Here is a 17,577-nt window from a genome sequence, read left to right as displayed (position 1 = left end):
CTTATCATTAAAGGACTTTTTTGCATTAGCATTTAAACTGAACAGTTTCATTTTTTAAACTTTTGTTGTAATGAAAAGTAGGTTACTTAGATTAGATAACTCACAGATTACTTACAGTGTGGAAACAGGCCCTTCAGCCCAACAAGTTCACACTGACCGTCCAAAGAGCAACCCACCCAGACCCATTCCCCTGCACCTAAAACTACGGGCAATTTAGCATGGCCAATTCACCTAACCTGCACATCTTTGTGACTGTGGGAGGAAACCGGCGCACCCGGAGAAAACCCACACAGACACGGGGAGAATGTGCAAATTCCACACACACACACACAGTTGCCTGAGGCGGGAATTGAACCCGGGTCTCTGGCACTGTGAGGCAGCTTTGCTGACCACTGTGCCACTGTACTAATATGAAGAATCATCATGTTGATACACAAACTGTATCTTTATGAAAATCAAATTCGATCACTTGCCTTCACACTGCACAGTGGTTTGCCACTGGACCGTCTAATACTGAGGCAAGAGATGACACATGGCACAATGGACCTAAAAGGGAGAGAAGAAAGCTGTGTTCTTTTAATTGGGAGGGAACAGAATGCATTTAACCAACCTATGGTGGCAAAATCCAAAACACAAGCTAATGGATAATGAAATAATTTTATGAAGAAGGTTCACAGTCTCAGTTCTGCTGCTGGTTTGTGGATTCTTCTTCCTGTTAAATTAAAAGACCACGTGGCTTACTGCCGTTAAGAATGCACCAAAGGATCCTGATCAAGGCCATCTTGTGGTCAAGTCACAAAGCTGGATGATTTAAAAAAAAATTCATTTGTGGGACATGAGTGTCGTTGGCTGGCCAGCATTTATTGTGCCTCCCAAGTCATCCTTGAGAAAATGGTAGTGAACTGCATCCTTGACCCGCTGCAATTCATTGCTGTAAGTTGACCCAAAATGCCCTTAGGGGGATAATTCCAGGATTTTGACCCAGTGACAGTGAATGAACAGTGATATATTTTCAAATCAAGATGGTTCGTGGTTTGAAGGAAAACTTGCAGGTGGTAGTGTTCCCATGAATCTGCTGCACTTGCCCTTCTAGATGGTATTGGTCATGGGTTTGGAAGGAGCTGTCTAAGGATCTTTAGTGAATGTCATGTTTATTTTAGATTGTTGACAGCTGATACTGAGTGTCAGTGGTAGAGGGGGTGGATATTTATGCCAAACAAGTGGGCTGCTTTATGGTGGCAAGCTTCTTGAGGTTGTTGGAGTTGTACCCATCCTGGCAAGTGGAGAGTATCCATCACACTCCTGACTTGTGCCTTGTCAATGGTGGCTGCAGTATTCCTAGGCTCTGATTTGCTCTTCGAGCCACTGTGTTTATGTTGTAACCCCAAGAATGTTGAGAGTTGGGGAATTTAGTGACAGTAACACCATTGAATGTCAAGAGGATTGATGAGATTGTCTCTCAATTGGAGATGATCATTGCCTGACATATTTGTGGTGCAAGTGTTGCTTACTACTTGTCAGCGCTGAAAATGTATTGCTGGTTAAAGCACAGCAGGTCAGGCAGCATCCAAGGAACAGGAAATTCGACGTTTCGGGCCAGAGCCCTGATGAAGGGCTCTGGCCCGAAACGTCGAATTTCCTGTTCCTTGGATGCTGCCTGACCTGCTGTGCTTTAACCAGCAACACATTTTCAGCTCTGATCTCCAGCATCTGCAGACTTCACTTTTTACTACTTGTCAGCCAAAGCCTGGATATCCTTCAGATCTTGTTGCATCCGAACATGGGCTACTTCAGTATCGAAAGAGTCGTGAATGGTGCTGAACATTGTGCAATCATCAGTGAACATCTCCATTTCTGACCTGATGATGGAGGAAAGGTCACTTCCCTGAGGAGCTCCAGCAGAGATGTCCTGGAGTAGAGACGACTGACCTACAACAACCACAGTCATCTTCCTGTGTACCAGGTATTACTGCAAGTAGCAGAGAGTTTGCCCCTCAATAACCATTGATCCCAATTTTGGTCAAGGTGCCCAAATTTTGTTTTGTCAAGGGTCTTCAGTGAGAGCAGAATAACTGCAGTATTTTTAAAGATTGTGATTGCTTCAGTGCTCAAGTTTCTGTACATGCACGCAAGATGTGGAGGAGGGTGCTATGTTTACATTAATTAAGGTGCAAAAGACTGAAGACTCCAACTAAGAAGCTTGGTAGTAAAGCATTTAAATTTATGGACAACATTGAGGTTTTCATTTTGTTTTTCCTTTAATTTCTTGATGTAGCTTTATGCAATTTGACACCTGTCTGTTACCTCTTTCCATAGTACTTGACTTGGAATAATAAGCACTTTAATTGTATTAAAGCAAATGTCACAAGCAGCCTTTCATTTTCAGTAACTGAATGCTTTTAATTCACAATATAAAAGTGTTGCAATATTTTAGAAGATTTATTACCTTTCCCTGGAGATCTTTGGTCTCTGGTAAATTATATTGGAATGATATAGAGCATAGTTTAAAGGAGGCGACCATGTAAAACATGGACTAGTGGAATCTGCCACACTGTGGTTGTATGTGGAATTGCAGCTGTCATTTTTTTCTTCCTCTTCTGCTGTTCTGGAGAAGCATATGGTGCCAACAGCTGTGGTTACAAGCACTGCCTAGTGTTCTGTTACAGAGCAGCATTAGGAAGGCCATTGAAGTAGATTGCCTGCAATGGAATGTCATATGTCAGAAGGTAATTAAAGGACAGAGATGAAAGTAACTTTTTTTTTAAAGTTGACGTATGAGTAGTTGACCGTGGATTATCCACGTAAAAACGCGTGGCACTGGAAAAGCTCAGCATGTCAGGCAGCATCCGAGGAGCAGGAGAGTTGACGGTTTGGGTGCAAGCCCTTAATCAGAAATGTTGGGGGTGGGAGGAAGGGGGCTGAGAGATAAATAGGATGGCGGGGACGGGCTGGGGGGAATGTTGCTGGGAAGGCGATAGGTGGGTGCATATGGGGACGTAATTGTGATAAGTTGGTGGGGATGCTAGAGTGGATAGGTAGGACGGAAAGTGGACAGGTAGGACAAGTTGAGGGGGTGGTGATTAATTGGAGGGTTGGATCTGAGATGAGATGGGAGGAGGGGAGATTTGGAAACTAGTGAATTCGATGTTGATGCTGTGTGGTTGAAGGGTCCAAAGGTGGAAGATGAGGCATTCTTTTTCAGTTGTCGGGTGGTTTGGATTTGGCACTGGAGGAGGCTGAGGACTTGCATGTCCTTGGGGAAGTGGGAGGGAGAGTTGAAGTGGTTGGCCACAGGGCAGTGGGATTGTTTGGTGCATGTGTCCCAGAGATGTTCCCTGAAAGGCTCTGAAAATTGGCATCTTGTCTCCCCGATGTAGAGAGACCACATGAAGAGCAACGGACACTGTAGATGAGGTGGGTGGATGTGCAGGAAAAGCTCTGCCCGACATGAAAAGACCCTCTGGGGCTTTGGATGGAGGTGAGGGAGGAGGTGTGAGTGCAGGTTTTACACCTCTTGTGGCAGCAAGGGACAATGCCAGGTGTGGAGGTTGGGTTGGTGGGGGGGCATGGACCTAACAAGGGAGTCAGAGGGAATGATCTCTGCGGAATGCAAATGGGGCAGGGAGGGAAATATATCTCTAGTGCCACCTGCATCCACCTATTGCCTTTCCAGGTGCCTTCCCCACCGCCCCTTCTATTTATCTCTCAGCCCCTTCCCCACCCAATGTTCCTGATGAAGGGCTTATGCCTGAAATGTCGACTCTCCTGCTCCTTGGATGCTGCCTTACCTGCTGTGCTTTTCCAGTGCCACACTTTTTAACGCTGACTCTCCAGTGTTACGACATGGGGTAAACCCTCCTGCTTAATTTAAACTAGCAACACAGAAAAGATTTATCCTGTGCAGTAATCTGTGAAAATTTGAGACGCCAGGAACTATTTGAAGTTAAAATTAACAACTTTATTTCTTAAAGTATAACAGTGAATAATTAATGAACAACTATTTACACCTCCTTCCTCTCACCTATCTTTTACCTTCCCTTCTAGTCAGATTAACCCCCCCATTAAGATCGACCAAAAATTCAAGTTTTCAGAACGAGCCAGCCATCGAATCCTCAATTTGGATCTTCCTGTGTTTTTTCTTCTTAGGGATTATGCTTCATAGGTCACGGATTGATAAAGATACCTTTAAGAGAACTATTTTTCGGGCAGTCTGTTCATGCTGTTGGAGTGGCAGTTCTCCTCCCACCTGTTCAATTTTCTCTGGTTTTATACTCTCAAAGCATCAGATTGTGTCATTGGCTTTTAAGATTGTCAATATACTAAATTCAAACTTGATTGGAAGTTGGTAATTTTCAGGGTATAATTTAAACTGATTGGCCCAATTTGAATCTGTTTTGTGGTTTCCAGGCAACTAGCTAATCAATCTTTCGACCAAGTGTTACGTTGTTACCTTATTCAGAGCACTTGGTGCTGTCAAGTAGTTCTGCTAGCTTTTAACTCTGTTAAAGGTACAGTATACCCACATCTTCATAACATTAGCATCTGCAGTCCCCACTTTCTCCATGAACTATCGATGTTAATCTTTTGTTTTATGAGTGATACAATAACAAAACTGGAACATCTTTATTAAATCAAATTACATCATCTCAATTGAAAATGGAGAGGCTAACCTTTGGTTCACTTGGTTGCACACTCACCTTTGAAGCGCAATATTTCTCTTTCAAGTCCTATTCAGAGGGCATGAATGTATAAAATGAAGCCTGACTGAAACAGTACAACACTGTTGGAGGTGCTGACTATCGGGTGAGACATTAAACTGAGGTCCCATCTGCCTTCTCTGGTTGATGTAAAACATCCCTTGACACTATTTCGAAGAAAAGTGGGAAAGTTGTCATTGGTGTTCTGGCCCACATTTATCACTTGATCAACAGCACAACAAACAGATTACCTGGTCATTATCACATTCATAAATGCTGGTGAGTATGGATTTTTGTCTGTGATGCTGACACAATCAAAGCCAATGCAGAAACTGCCTTCCTTTAATTAATGACATGGACTTGCACTCCTCTTTTAACATCCTCCCATGTTAGCAGTATATAGCTTGCATGTAGCTTAAATTGATTGAATTTTATGATCATATTTAATATTTGGCCAAAGATAAAGGCTAAATATTTTGCATCCATTGAGTTGGAGGAAGCCTTAAAAGATCAATATGCCTAAGAATTTATATTTGTGTCAGTTGTTTCTGTTTTATTCTCACTCTGCTGGGTTCCTTACAAAAAATAAGAAAAGGGTGCAGATGCTGACAGGCCCACCAACATCCCTTGAAAGAAAACCTAAAGATTTCTGTGTAGTTACTTTGACAAAATACTTCTGGGTGCTCTAGCATTGTTGGCGCTTTGAGTTCTAGTGCAGACTCCGCACTTGATAGTAAGTTAACCTCTTCAGTCTCCCTCAGATGCTGATGGTCATCTTATGCAGTTGTTTTCTTTTAAATTTGTTTCGGACAAATGGTTTCATTTGTTGGCAGTACCAAACTTGTGAATAAAACAAAAATGTTTTCTTTTTTGTGAGAAAATGTAATGCTGTGATGGTAGCTAAAACTCAGTGAATTTGGTTTCAAAATGAAAACTCAAGATTTGCATTTTGCTGTTTATGTAGAGGTAGATTTATATTCTTGGAGATGCGTAGCATTCCATATTTAAGAGCAAATGTCTGTGAAAATACTCTAAGTTCACCATGATAAGCTAAAATACTTCATACAATCACTTAGTTGTTAAATATGAGAACTTTGGAAAAGTGAGAAAAGCCTAAAGACATCTTGTGTAGAATATGATTCCAGATAACATAAATCAATACCATATCATAGTATAATTTAGGTATTTCCTTAGGATCCCGATGTTCTTGAATCATGCCAAAATGCCTGAAAAATGAAGCTAATGGTCTCTGGGGTACTAATTTTCATGAATTCCTTATGTCTCTCTGTTGCTCTTTCCAAACTGCTTCTGCTGATAAATTGATGGTAAAAAAGACATTTTAGTTTGGAGGAATGCGTAGGTTTTCAGGAGGTACAAGCAGGGGTGGAGGTGGGTGAAAGCATAAAAAGCAAATGCAACAGGAAATGGTTCCAGCTTGCTAACTGTGTAAGGCTACTATTTTAATTCTTTGTTCATGCAATGGGACATAGCTGGCAAGGCTTGCATTTGTTGACCATCCTTTCAGGGTATACCCTCAGGAGAGGTGGATTGTCTATGAGCACCTGCTGTTTGCTTATTAAGTCGAACATTTCATTGAACTTCCCAGTTGAAGAGTGCATCCATGGGTTTCTGTCTTGCTGAAACTTACGGTGAAGGGAGTGCATGAACATAGCAGCTTTTGAATGAACCCAAAGGAAAATTGCAATAAATTCTCAGCACATACAACTATTTACTTCTCATGGAAATGTGTTAACTTACATATTTAAACTGAAAGGTCACTCTTTATTTTAGAAGTTTTCCCAGACAGAACAGGGTGGATCTGATACTTTGATTGTTTTAGAAATTACCTTAGACCATGATCAATGAAGCCAGCACCAGGCCACTGTTTAGAGATGTGTACCTCACAGCAGCAAGGGCAGGAGCTCACAGAGGGTACTACCCGTGACATATGATCTGCAGCCAGAGACTGTGTTTTTGTGATGTAATCCCATTTTCATGTTTACGCCTATCCTCGACCGGTAAGTGAAGACATAACTTCCAATAATTTTCCTCCATTTCCCTGGATTGTACCACTTATGAAATCATCAATTTTTAAAAGCATTGAAGTATTTCCAGACTTCCACCTTTAACTTCCCCACTCTCGCCTTCAGAAGGCTGGAAAAACACAGCAGCATCAGGAGGTGGAGAAGTCGATGATTCACTTCGAGACCCTTCCTCAACGTTTTGGGTCGAGACCATTCTCCACCTCCTGATGCTGCTGTGTTCTTCCAGCCTTCTGTTTCTCTACTTTGGATTCCACCGTCTGCAGTTTTTTTGTCTCTTCGACTCGGACCTTGTGCAGCAACCTGAGAGAAGGATGGTGTACACTGCTGAGTTGTGAGATGACCGTGAGTGCTGTTAGAGTGAGAGAGGAGATGTGCATTGTCAAGTGGGTGAAGATTGTGGGGGGTCAATGAGGGGATGGAGGTGGGCGTAGTTAGCATTTCCATTTTTGGAGGTTGACCGCTTAATTTAAATAACGCGTCCATGAATTTAAGATAGTCAATAGGGTTTGAGTCTAGCTAATGATTAGCAGGCATGACAATGCTGGAATTATGGCTATCCAATTTGTCGCCAAAAGGAAGTAGCATTACAAGATGCAAGGTTCAAATATAAATGGTAAGAAGGCAGTTAAAATTGTCTGATCTGACTTAAAGATCTGGGCCAAAATATCCTGTCATTCATGAATGGAAAATTGATTATCAATCTAGAAATGAGGATACCAGATCACCTGTCATTTGCACACGAGTCTGTATGTTATGGGCATTAGGCTTTTGGTGTTAACAAATAAGTTGAGTCAAATTGTCCCATGTGTTGTTCACTTCCAGGCCTGTAAAAGTGCAGAAATATCACCACCGTTCACTCCTGCGGGCATTGAACTTTTATGGTTGTGCCAGTTTGAGTTGAATAGTGTGCACATTTCATCATTTATCTTTCCACCTCATAAATGATAATATTGCAAACAGTCCATATTGTGCACCTTCAGCACTAGTTCAACAAAAGTGTGTCTCGTCATTTCTTCATTGCTGTTGGAGACTTAGTAGAAGAATGGGTTTTAACATTCCAGACCTTTTTGAAAATGATCTATTCAAATTTTAACTTGTTGAGAAATATTTAACTCCATTTTTGTCTTTCTGCTGGAAATAAAGTTGAACTTAGACAGTGTGCCCACATAACAAGCACAGTGATGCAGGTTCTTTAAGTGGTGAAGCTATACTGTCAGCTACAAAGGAAAATGACTAAGTAGGGCCGGAAGTTCCCAAACTTCTATATCAGTTACTTGTCAATTGATGGAACAGTGCGTAGAACATTGAGGGTTTGTGGCCCACTCCTAGGCTCGAACACAGATACCAAGGTTGACACAGGTGCAGTACTTGCAATGTTCCGCTGATGGACGTACCTACCTGATAAAATGTTGCACTAAATTGGATGTGTTAGATCCTGAGAACCATGGTTTTTTTGGTCAGTAATGTGAAGGATAGGGGAAAAGGCAGAAGATTGATGCGGGTACGATGGGCTGAATGGCCTCTTTTTGCACCATAATAATTTTGTCTCTCTGTGATTATTTTTTCAAAGAGCAGGGGAGTTATCTTCAGTGTCCAGGTCAATATTTATCATGCAGACAAGAACACTACAACAAATAATATGGTGGTCATCACAAGCTGTGTAGGAGTTTGCTGTATGTAAAGTGCATTTCTTCCAGTACTGCAATTACTACACTTCAAAATGTATCATTGGTGCTTTGAGACATCTGGTGATCATGGAACACACTGTAGAAATGGAAAGTCGTTCAGAGCAAAGAAAGATTTTTGAATAATCCAGATTATGGCATATAGGAGGGTATTCCTTCTTGTATTGAACTGTCATGAACAATGGAAACATAAGTTCTCAGCAGGTTATAAAGAGAAACACCAGACAATGTAGCTTCAAGAGGAACAACAAACAAGAAGATGAACGTCAAAGGAACTTAGCATAATTGACTTATTTGATTTGTGGAACCCTTAAATCCTCAAAATTATTTTGAGTTTTTGAACTGTATGAAGAAACCTGATTGAGAACATCTTGGATCCAGAGATTCATCGAGAAGGTTTTGAGACCATCCTTGCAGGTTTTTTTGATGAAAGTAGACAAAGAGAGATTCTATATGGGACCATTCCTGAAAAGTATACTTTTTCAGAAAGAGAGAGTGAAGAAGAAAGAGAAAAACACTCCTGAAAACAGCTGGTGGCCTCCTGTGATGTAATTGGGCAATTTCAAGTGCATTGCCTGTAGAAACAAAAACCAGGAATCCGCCCCCGCCCCAACTCGTCCTCAAAATCTGCTGGTGTGAAAATCCTACTAGCATAAGAATACTCCCCCCATCAAACGGCATCTCAACTCCTGAATCTGAATTGAAGTGTTAACCTCTTTTGCCTTGCCAGCAAGGAACTGTTCAGTACTGATGATTACTTGTTTTAATCTTGGTATATGTAATTTCACGTTAATTACTTTAATTCTCCATCCCTAAGAAACCTTTGGTAATTACTTTTAATAAACTAGCTATTAACCTGTTTATACCAAAAGCTTGACTTGCTGGTTTGCTTTACCTTGAATTGTTACAAATTGAAAAGAGGGCTACGTGAACTCTTTTCACTGAACCTGTGATGGACTTGATCGGCATTTGTGACACTAACATTGCTAGTCTTTTTTTGTATCAGTTACCAAAGTTTAACTTGTAATGTTTTACCTTTAAATCAAGCTAGTTCCATAACAGTAGAATATTTTCCATGTAACTCATGTCAATTCTTATCAAACTTGCACTCCCGTGTCTCTTTGAGATGGCATGTGATACAAAACTGAAAGTCATTACCTTGAGATTCCTTGTAGGTTGATTCTTTTTATAGATCTAAAATTTTAAATAATATAACATACATTCTTTGTTTTAGAATTATTAATTGTGATTTTTGGTTTTGAACAGGTTTGTAACTCGCCCAGATGTCAAAGAGAAAAGATTGCCAGATTTCTTGGATTGGGTGCTGACCTCATTGTCTAAAGCCAATCAGACAATGGAAGGCATGGTTGTGATAGATGGAATGCTTCAAGCTCTGGTAAATGCTCGATTATGTGGATCACATTTTAATTGGATAAGTTTAAATATTGCATATTCAATGTTTGCTTTCTGTGTGAAACTTTTAAGGGACATTGTCATATGAAGGAAATATGCACATTTTTTGCTTTCCATTTCATGTTAAACATATTTTTTCTTCCCCCTTCATCATCTCTCTTTTTGGCATCCAAACATTCTCCAGTAGAATCGTCAGGTGACTTCCTGGACCCCTCCTTAGTTACTGTTCATCAAGTGTGCAAAAGTGGCATCAAATGAGGAACATGGAGTTAGTTAGGAAGATTCAGACTTGACCACATAATCCAGATTGAGATTCCAGTTGCAGGCCAATGTAAAATGATACAGTTTGTTGTGAGGATTTCTCCAGTATTACCTCAGTCACCACCACCTAAAACTGATGAGCAAGTAGTGAATGAGTTTGAAATTCCATATCACATGATATGAAATAACTTCACCCAGCACAATAAATGAAGTTCTGAACCTGATTTTGTCAATAAGCATAGCCCATTCAAGACTAGCTTAATGACTGTTCATATGTCATGTTATCCACTGATGGTATGCAATTCTGTTTAATAAATAAAGAACAGTGATATGCCTTCTATGAATTGCTTGATGCTCTTTAATTTTCAATACTTAACTGTCACCGTAGGGTATGAATGATTCATCCAAATTATGCATGGCACATATACCATAAATTGAGTCCGGAATATACAGAAACTATTTGCCCTTTGAGCGCAACTTGAAATAGCAGTTACACAAGTAATGCCTTAAGGAACCTGCTTCCAAACTGAATATACTAAGTTATTGTGCTACAGTTGACAACATGATATTGACTGTAAACATTGAAATATATTTGTTATGGTGCATTGCCAAGCTCTGAGTTGGACTGGAAAATAGCTTCATCTTGAGGGACTTGTTTGGTCATCTGTGATTACTGAAAAGGAGTTCATCTCTTCCTACACTCCTTTTTGGGCTTCTCAGGACAACTTTTTTTTTGCTGGACCAGTTGATCACATGTAAGATTTACCTGATGCAGCTGGATTTTCTGTAACTCATCATAAACTGAAAATGTCTTTATTATTCCTTATTTTCCTGTCTCTTAATATGTAGGTTAGAGGCTGATTTCTCATCTAAATTATAGCCTGAGAGAGAATTATCGGAGAGATTTCTACCTATATCAACTACCCAGGGTAACATCATACCTTGTACTTCTCCTGAATCTTTACATTTGTTATGTTGAAAATAATGTCATAATAAAGTAAAGATCACAAACGTTGAGGTATCCCTGTTGTATCTAGTTCAACAGCTTTAGTTATGCAAATATCTGGAATTTGAGTAACTAGGAGAAAGTAGGACTGCAGATGCTGGAAACGTCAGAATTGAAAAATGTAGTGCTGGACAAGTACAGCAGGTCAGACAGCATCCGAGGAGCAGGAGAGTTGGGCTTATGCCTGAAACATCGATTCTCCTGCTCCGCGGATGCTGCCTGACTTGCTGGAATTTGAGTGTCAGCAGACTCTAACCTTAATCTTAAAGCCATACAATCTTTCTGTGGCTTTAACTCTTGTTAGTTGTGATACCTAGCCCCTTATCAAATTCTCCATACTTATACCTGCTCTGCCTCCACCTGTGATCTCCGTCATGGTGACACTCCTGTCAACACATTAGGTACCAAATTCCTCTGACACTTCGCTTCTCTTTGGGCAGTAAATCTATTTTGCCCATCAACCTCCAAATTTAAGGTCCTTGTTAAATACAATCACCTACTTAAAGTTTCCCCAATCTTTGTTGCTCATCAAATCCTCGTTGTAGGTGGTGTCTGGGACCTTCCTTTGCCTTTCCTCGGAATTCATTTTATCTTCTTCCAAAGCAATTCCTCTGGACAATTATCTCATTCAAATTCCTAGCCAGTGCCTGAAAGTTTATTGCCTGTGGTTGCTGTACTACTGTGGTATTGAATGCTGTTATCTTGTTTGTGCATTCTGTTTGACCATAATCCAGATTTCCTCCAGTTTCTCACTTTCATGCTGTGCTGCTTGCACTATTGATCTCACCCAATGGATCCATCTTGTGGGGGAAGGCTGTCCTACTTCAGTTTGATTACCTTTTAGATGATTTTTAACTCCTGTCATATTTATTCATGTTTTCAGTATAAGAATATAAGATACATAAACGCAGAATTCTGCTATTCAACACACTGAATCTGCTCTGCCATTCGATCCTGATTAGGAACTTAGAAGCATAGGAATTAGGAGCAGGAATAGGCAATTTAGCCTGTTGAGCTCATTCTGCCACTTAACCTGATCTCTACTTCATTTTCATGTCTATTCCCTATAGTGCTTTATCCCACTTTTGATCTGTTGATTGATTCTGCCTCCATTGCATTCTGGAGAAATGAGTTTCACAGCCCTCGAAGAGAAATATTTTCTTCTCATCTCAAAATTGAACGTATCTCCTGTCACTGTAAATCTAGGCCCTCTTGTTTTAGACTGACCCACAAGGGGCAACACCAGTTCAGTGTTTACCATATTAATTTTGTATACTTCAATCACCACCACCACAGCCGCGCCCCCCCAACCCCGCCGCTGCTGCCAATATTCTTCTGAACTCCAGCAAGGTCAAACCTAAACTATTCATCTGCTCCTCGTTAGATAGCACTTTGACCCCTGGAATCAATCTGGCGAACTCCTCTGAACTACTTCCTGTATCACCACCACCTTCATCAAATAAGGAGACCAAAGCTGGGCACAATACTCCAGGTATGCTCTCACCAGCACCTTATATAATTGTAACAACATCTTTTACTTTTATAATCCTGTCATTTTGCATTACTTGCCAATGACATTATTGCCTTCTGCAATAAATGGCTGCCGTGTTTCTCAACATCCTTCTCCTGTCTTCTCCCAGTGACCCTTGATCCCCTTATTAGTCAAGAACCTATCTACCTCTGTCTTTAATACACTCACTGACTAGACTTTCATAGCCTTGTGTGGCAATGGATTCCATCGACACATCACCTGGCTGAAGAAATTCCTTCTCATTTCAGTTCCATAGGGTGTTCCCTGAAGGCAGGCCCTCAGATACTAGTCTCTCCCACCAGTGGAAATATCTCCGTGACCAGTCTATCCAGATCCCTCTCAATATTCTGTAAGTTTCATGAGATCCCCTCCCTCATCCTTCTAGGACTCCTAAATCCTTTGTGCTTCAGTTTTCCGAAGCCTTTCCCCATTAAGAAAATAATCCATGCCTCTATTCTTCCTATCAGAGTGCACAACCAAACTGTCTTCCATCTGTCACTTCTTTACCCACTCTTCCAGCCAGTCCAAGTTCTTATGCAGCCTCCCTGCTGCCTCAACAATACCAGTCCCTCCATCTATCTTTTGCCATCTTACAAACAATGCCCTTGGAGGTGAGTCTTCAATTTTTGGAACCTGTTGGACAGCCTTGGAGAGTTGATAAGATTGCATTTGTTGCTCAACTACATCCTCAAATACCTTTCATAAGAAGGTCAGAACTTGTTATAAAGGATTCATATTATGTACACAAGTGCTTACCTGTGTTCTAATCACTTGAAAAACAAGCGCCGAAACTAGTGAAAACAGGGCCATCGCACGTTATATTAAGTTCTTTTGCTTACTTTTTTGATAACATACTTTGCTGCTTAAGTCTTTCCACTAAGTCTTTAAATAGCTTATGTTGGGAGGGGAGGCATGTTGTTTTACAAAGCAATTTTATTATTTACCTTCTGCAACATGTGCACAATCAACCTGAGCTTTGGCTATTTAAGTCCCTTTTTTTGCTCAATGGTTGCAGTGGATGTTGGAATGTGCACTGTGTAGGGTTCAGCTTCTGCAAGCTCGATTGCCCACATCAAATCTGACATTAAGTCTGGTCCCAGTTGTTCTTGACTGGCATTAACACTTTAGTCCTCACATACTGAATTTGAGATAGTTTGATTTTCTCTGGCATTCAGTGATCCTCATATTCTTGCCTCAGCTATTTTTCCTTTAGCTCAACCATTTGTGAGAGAGTCAGCAGCCTGCTTTGGATGTATATTCTGCAAGTAGCTTGCCACAACTCACCTCCCACAACTTTTAACTGCTTTCTCAGAACTAACTTTTTCAGTAAGGCTTTTAGCCTAATGTTGTAGATTTCACTCTTCTTAGCTTGATGTGATTTCCTTTACCTACTTCACTTTCTGGATCAGCTTGAGTTGTTTAATTTTGCACTGCGTTCTCTTGTTTTGACTCTCCTAGGTAATTGTTTGGGGAAGAGAGGATACTTTTGGTTATGCAACTTCATACCTGGATAAATAGATGTTTGGATCAGATATTCTTTGTGTGTTTCGACATAATAATTATATAATAATTTACTTGATATTAATGATTTGGAGGAAAGAAATGAATGTACTGCAGCCAAATTTGCACATGAGACAAAAATAGTTTGAAAGGCAAGTTGAGAAAGAGAAACAAACAGTTTATGGAGAGATACTGTGAGTGAGTAAAAAAGTCAGCAAATGGAGTACAAAGTAGCAAAATGCGAAGTTTTCATTTTGTAAAAGAGAACCAAATTACAAAGTGTGATATAAATAAAGAAGTGTGGAAAATTGCAACACAAAGGGACTTGGAGGTACTTGTGCCTGAAACACAGAAGGCTAGCACACAGGAGCAGCAGTTAATAAGGAAAGTTAATCGAATGCTTTCCTTTATTTCAAGTGGGTTGGAGAGTAGTAGTTGGTAAGTGTGCAACTGTACAAGGTACTGGTGAGACCACATCTGCAGATGTTTGAGCAATTTTTGTCTCCTTGTTTAAAGAAAGTCATGCTATCATTGGCGGTAGTTAAAAGAAGGATCATTTGGAGAGTAAAAGATGAAGAGTGTTCAGAATCAAGGGTATAATATGTTGAGGTGGAAGGAGGAAACCTCATTACCCCCCTTTATTACTTTACTGAAGAACTCAATTTGTTTGTGAAATATGACTGGTCATGTGTTGACTTCTATTTATTAACCCATAATTTTACAAATGTCAAATCATCTATTTGTAGAATTTTATTTCTGTGATCCCACCATCCATGTTAGGCAAGGGGCCTTCAAATGCTGGATTTTTCTCTCATCATTCTTAACTGAAGATGTAGAAGTTTTAATACTCTACTCTGTCACACCTGAAAAGGAAACAGATATTTGTGACCAGAACCTTTACATGTGCTATCCTTATTTCCCTCAGTGACCTACAATGCATTGTTTCTGGGCAGGGTGACTGAATAGCCAAACTGAGCAGCATAATGTATGTTATAATATAGATTTAAATGTCTTGACTCACTGACATAACTTCTGTTGCAATGAAGGTTTTCGTAGCTGAAGCACATGATTCACCTTTGTGCTTGTTTTAATGTAGAATTGTGATTTATATACTCTTACCAAATTAAAATTATAACATGAAGGAAAGTATCTTAAACAGTGAATTATGTAATTAAGGCACATACAATGCTGTAATTATTTCAGAAGAAGATAATTAGTATACTACAGATAACCGTGGACTCCTAAAACAGGAGGAGGTTATTCAACCCATCATGTCTGTGATGGCCTTTGAAAAAATAGTTCTATCCCATTACTCTTTTCCAAAAGATCAACAAAATTTTCCCTTTCAACTATTTATCCAGTCACCTTTTGAAAGTTACCGTGGTACTGCTTCCAGCCTACTTTCAGTTGGTACATTCCAGATCATAGCTTGTTATGGAACAATAAGCTTAATGTGTTCTGATTTTTTTCATTCCAAGACTAGTGACTTTCTCAAGTCACAATGGGTACTTTCAGAATAATGTCTTGTACCAGCTACTTTGCTAACCTAAAGGCAAAACATTGTTAACCTGAAATCATATACAAGAGATATCCCTGGCTAAACGTGCTTCTATGTGTTATTCTGAATCAACTGTTCTTAATACCTGCATTTGTTCTCAGTTCAGACAATCACCATTTTAAAATGAACCATTTAACTGGAAATAGGAATTGTTAGCTGAGGCAAGAACAATAGTAAGCAATTACCATTCCATTTTGTCCAAATGCTTTTTTCTTGAATTAGGGATTATCTAATTATCTGCTTATTCCTACCAGTCCTTAGAACTCGTAGATCTTTAATTGGGTCACTCCATTCCTTGTGTATTGCTCGTGGTGAATTGGGAGGCTGAATAGTCTAGTTTAAATAGATCAGGCGTTATATTGATGCAGTTTGAAGCATCACATTTCATTGTGATATTTTGGTACAGCTTCAAATAAGAGAAATTAATCTGTGTCGAATAACATTACGATATTAGCTCAGGTAATTCTAAAAGGAAATTAATTTTTTATTGTCCGAATAATGAATCACTGAAATCCTGATGGTAAAACATTGTGTTATTTTATTGCAAACATTGGCAATGCATTTTTGTTAATAATTTCAAGAGAACAATGCATTTAAGTTGTAAAATACTTTATGTAAGTTATTGATATAAGAGGAACAGTGGTATTTGTGGACTACATTCTTTTACAAACAGGTGCATAGCCTTGGGTTTTATTTCCTTAATCCATACCTTTAATTATGTTTGTAGGTGCAGTTTACAAATACTGATTGTTGAACTATTTACCTGGGTGGGGTTAATGTTTCAATTTTTTTCAACTTTGGCTCACAAGTTTCATGGCTGACATATTTGATTGTATTTGTTAAGGTTACATGTAACCGTGGCACTGGGTGTTGGCAAGCACTTAAAAGTGACGTGTAGGAAAATTAAATGACTATTCTGTTTTTCTCCTAAAGCCCAATCTGATGTTTCCCTGATATTTAAGCTTGTTTATTTTGTGACCGGTTAAGCAAGGCATAGCTTCCCAATTTTGAATGTGTTTTATGATGGGAAGCAGAGTTTGTCTCAGCATGCCGACATTAGACAGGAAATTTTGGTCTGGTTGTTTCTTCTGATCATTATAAAATAACTGCTGCTGGAAGTATGTTGTCACTTGGTGAAACAAGGTCAGATCTGAATATAATGTTCCCTGTGGTTAAATAATCTGACTACATCTGAGATGGTTTATATTACGTGATCTGGTGCCCTTAAATTTATATGTCAGCAAAATTTGGTGTCTTGTAGAAGAAGAAAGGGAAGGAAATTGCTGTGAAAAATAAGTGAGAAAAAATTGTTAAACCTTTACCCTCAATTCTTTATTTTGCATGGTGTGCTGCTTCTGGAACCTTCATGTGACATTAATTATAACAAGCAAAGTAGTTGGTAATAAAGTAGGCAACATCTATGTTGGTTTTTTAAAGTAGCTAAGTAGCAATCATGATATCACAATCGTAATGTAATCAAAACAAATGACCTACTTAAAATAGGTTTTCCCAACCACTAATATGCTTAATAAGTAAAAAACGGACATATTATAAAAAGAATATTGAAATGATATTAAGAAAAACTCAAACGATGTACAAATAAATTCCCTAGGTCTTCTAATATCTTTCTGTTTTGTATTGGTGCTAAAGACTGTTTAGAAATTTATGAATAGAAACACAAGATGCTTTTGGATATGTTTTGGGTTTAAGTTTGCAGACCATGTTTCTGAAATCTCACTGGTTCCCTTTTTTTTGTATACCAGAGTAATTCAAAGTGAAGGGGGTTTTTGGAGATACAGGTCATTCTAATGTAATGTGCATTTTGTCAACGCAGATTTCCTGTAATACAGTTGATAAATTGGGGACACTGTTTCTAGGTAC

General features: G+C 39.4%; 1 protein-coding gene across 1 annotated transcript in view; it reads left to right on the top strand.

Annotated features, from left to right (window-relative positions):
• Positions 1-17,577, top strand: part of tbcd (tubulin folding cofactor D) — a 281,039-nt gene that overhangs the window by 46,070 nt on the left and 217,392 nt on the right. The window contains exon 7 of the mRNA XM_060844252.1: positions 9,694-9,823. Within this exon, the coding sequence (XP_060700235.1) occupies positions 9,694-9,823 (130 nt within the window). The remainder of the gene's footprint in view (positions 1-9,693; positions 9,824-17,577) is intronic.

The sequence above is a fragment of the Hemiscyllium ocellatum genome, chromosome 25 (assembly GCF_020745735.1).
Source record: "Hemiscyllium ocellatum isolate sHemOce1 chromosome 25, sHemOce1.pat.X.cur, whole genome shotgun sequence".
Lineage (NCBI taxonomy): Eukaryota > Metazoa > Chordata > Chondrichthyes > Orectolobiformes > Hemiscylliidae > Hemiscyllium > Hemiscyllium ocellatum.
The sequence above is the reverse complement of the archived record's forward strand: the minus strand, read 5'-3'. Positions and strand labels throughout refer to the sequence as shown.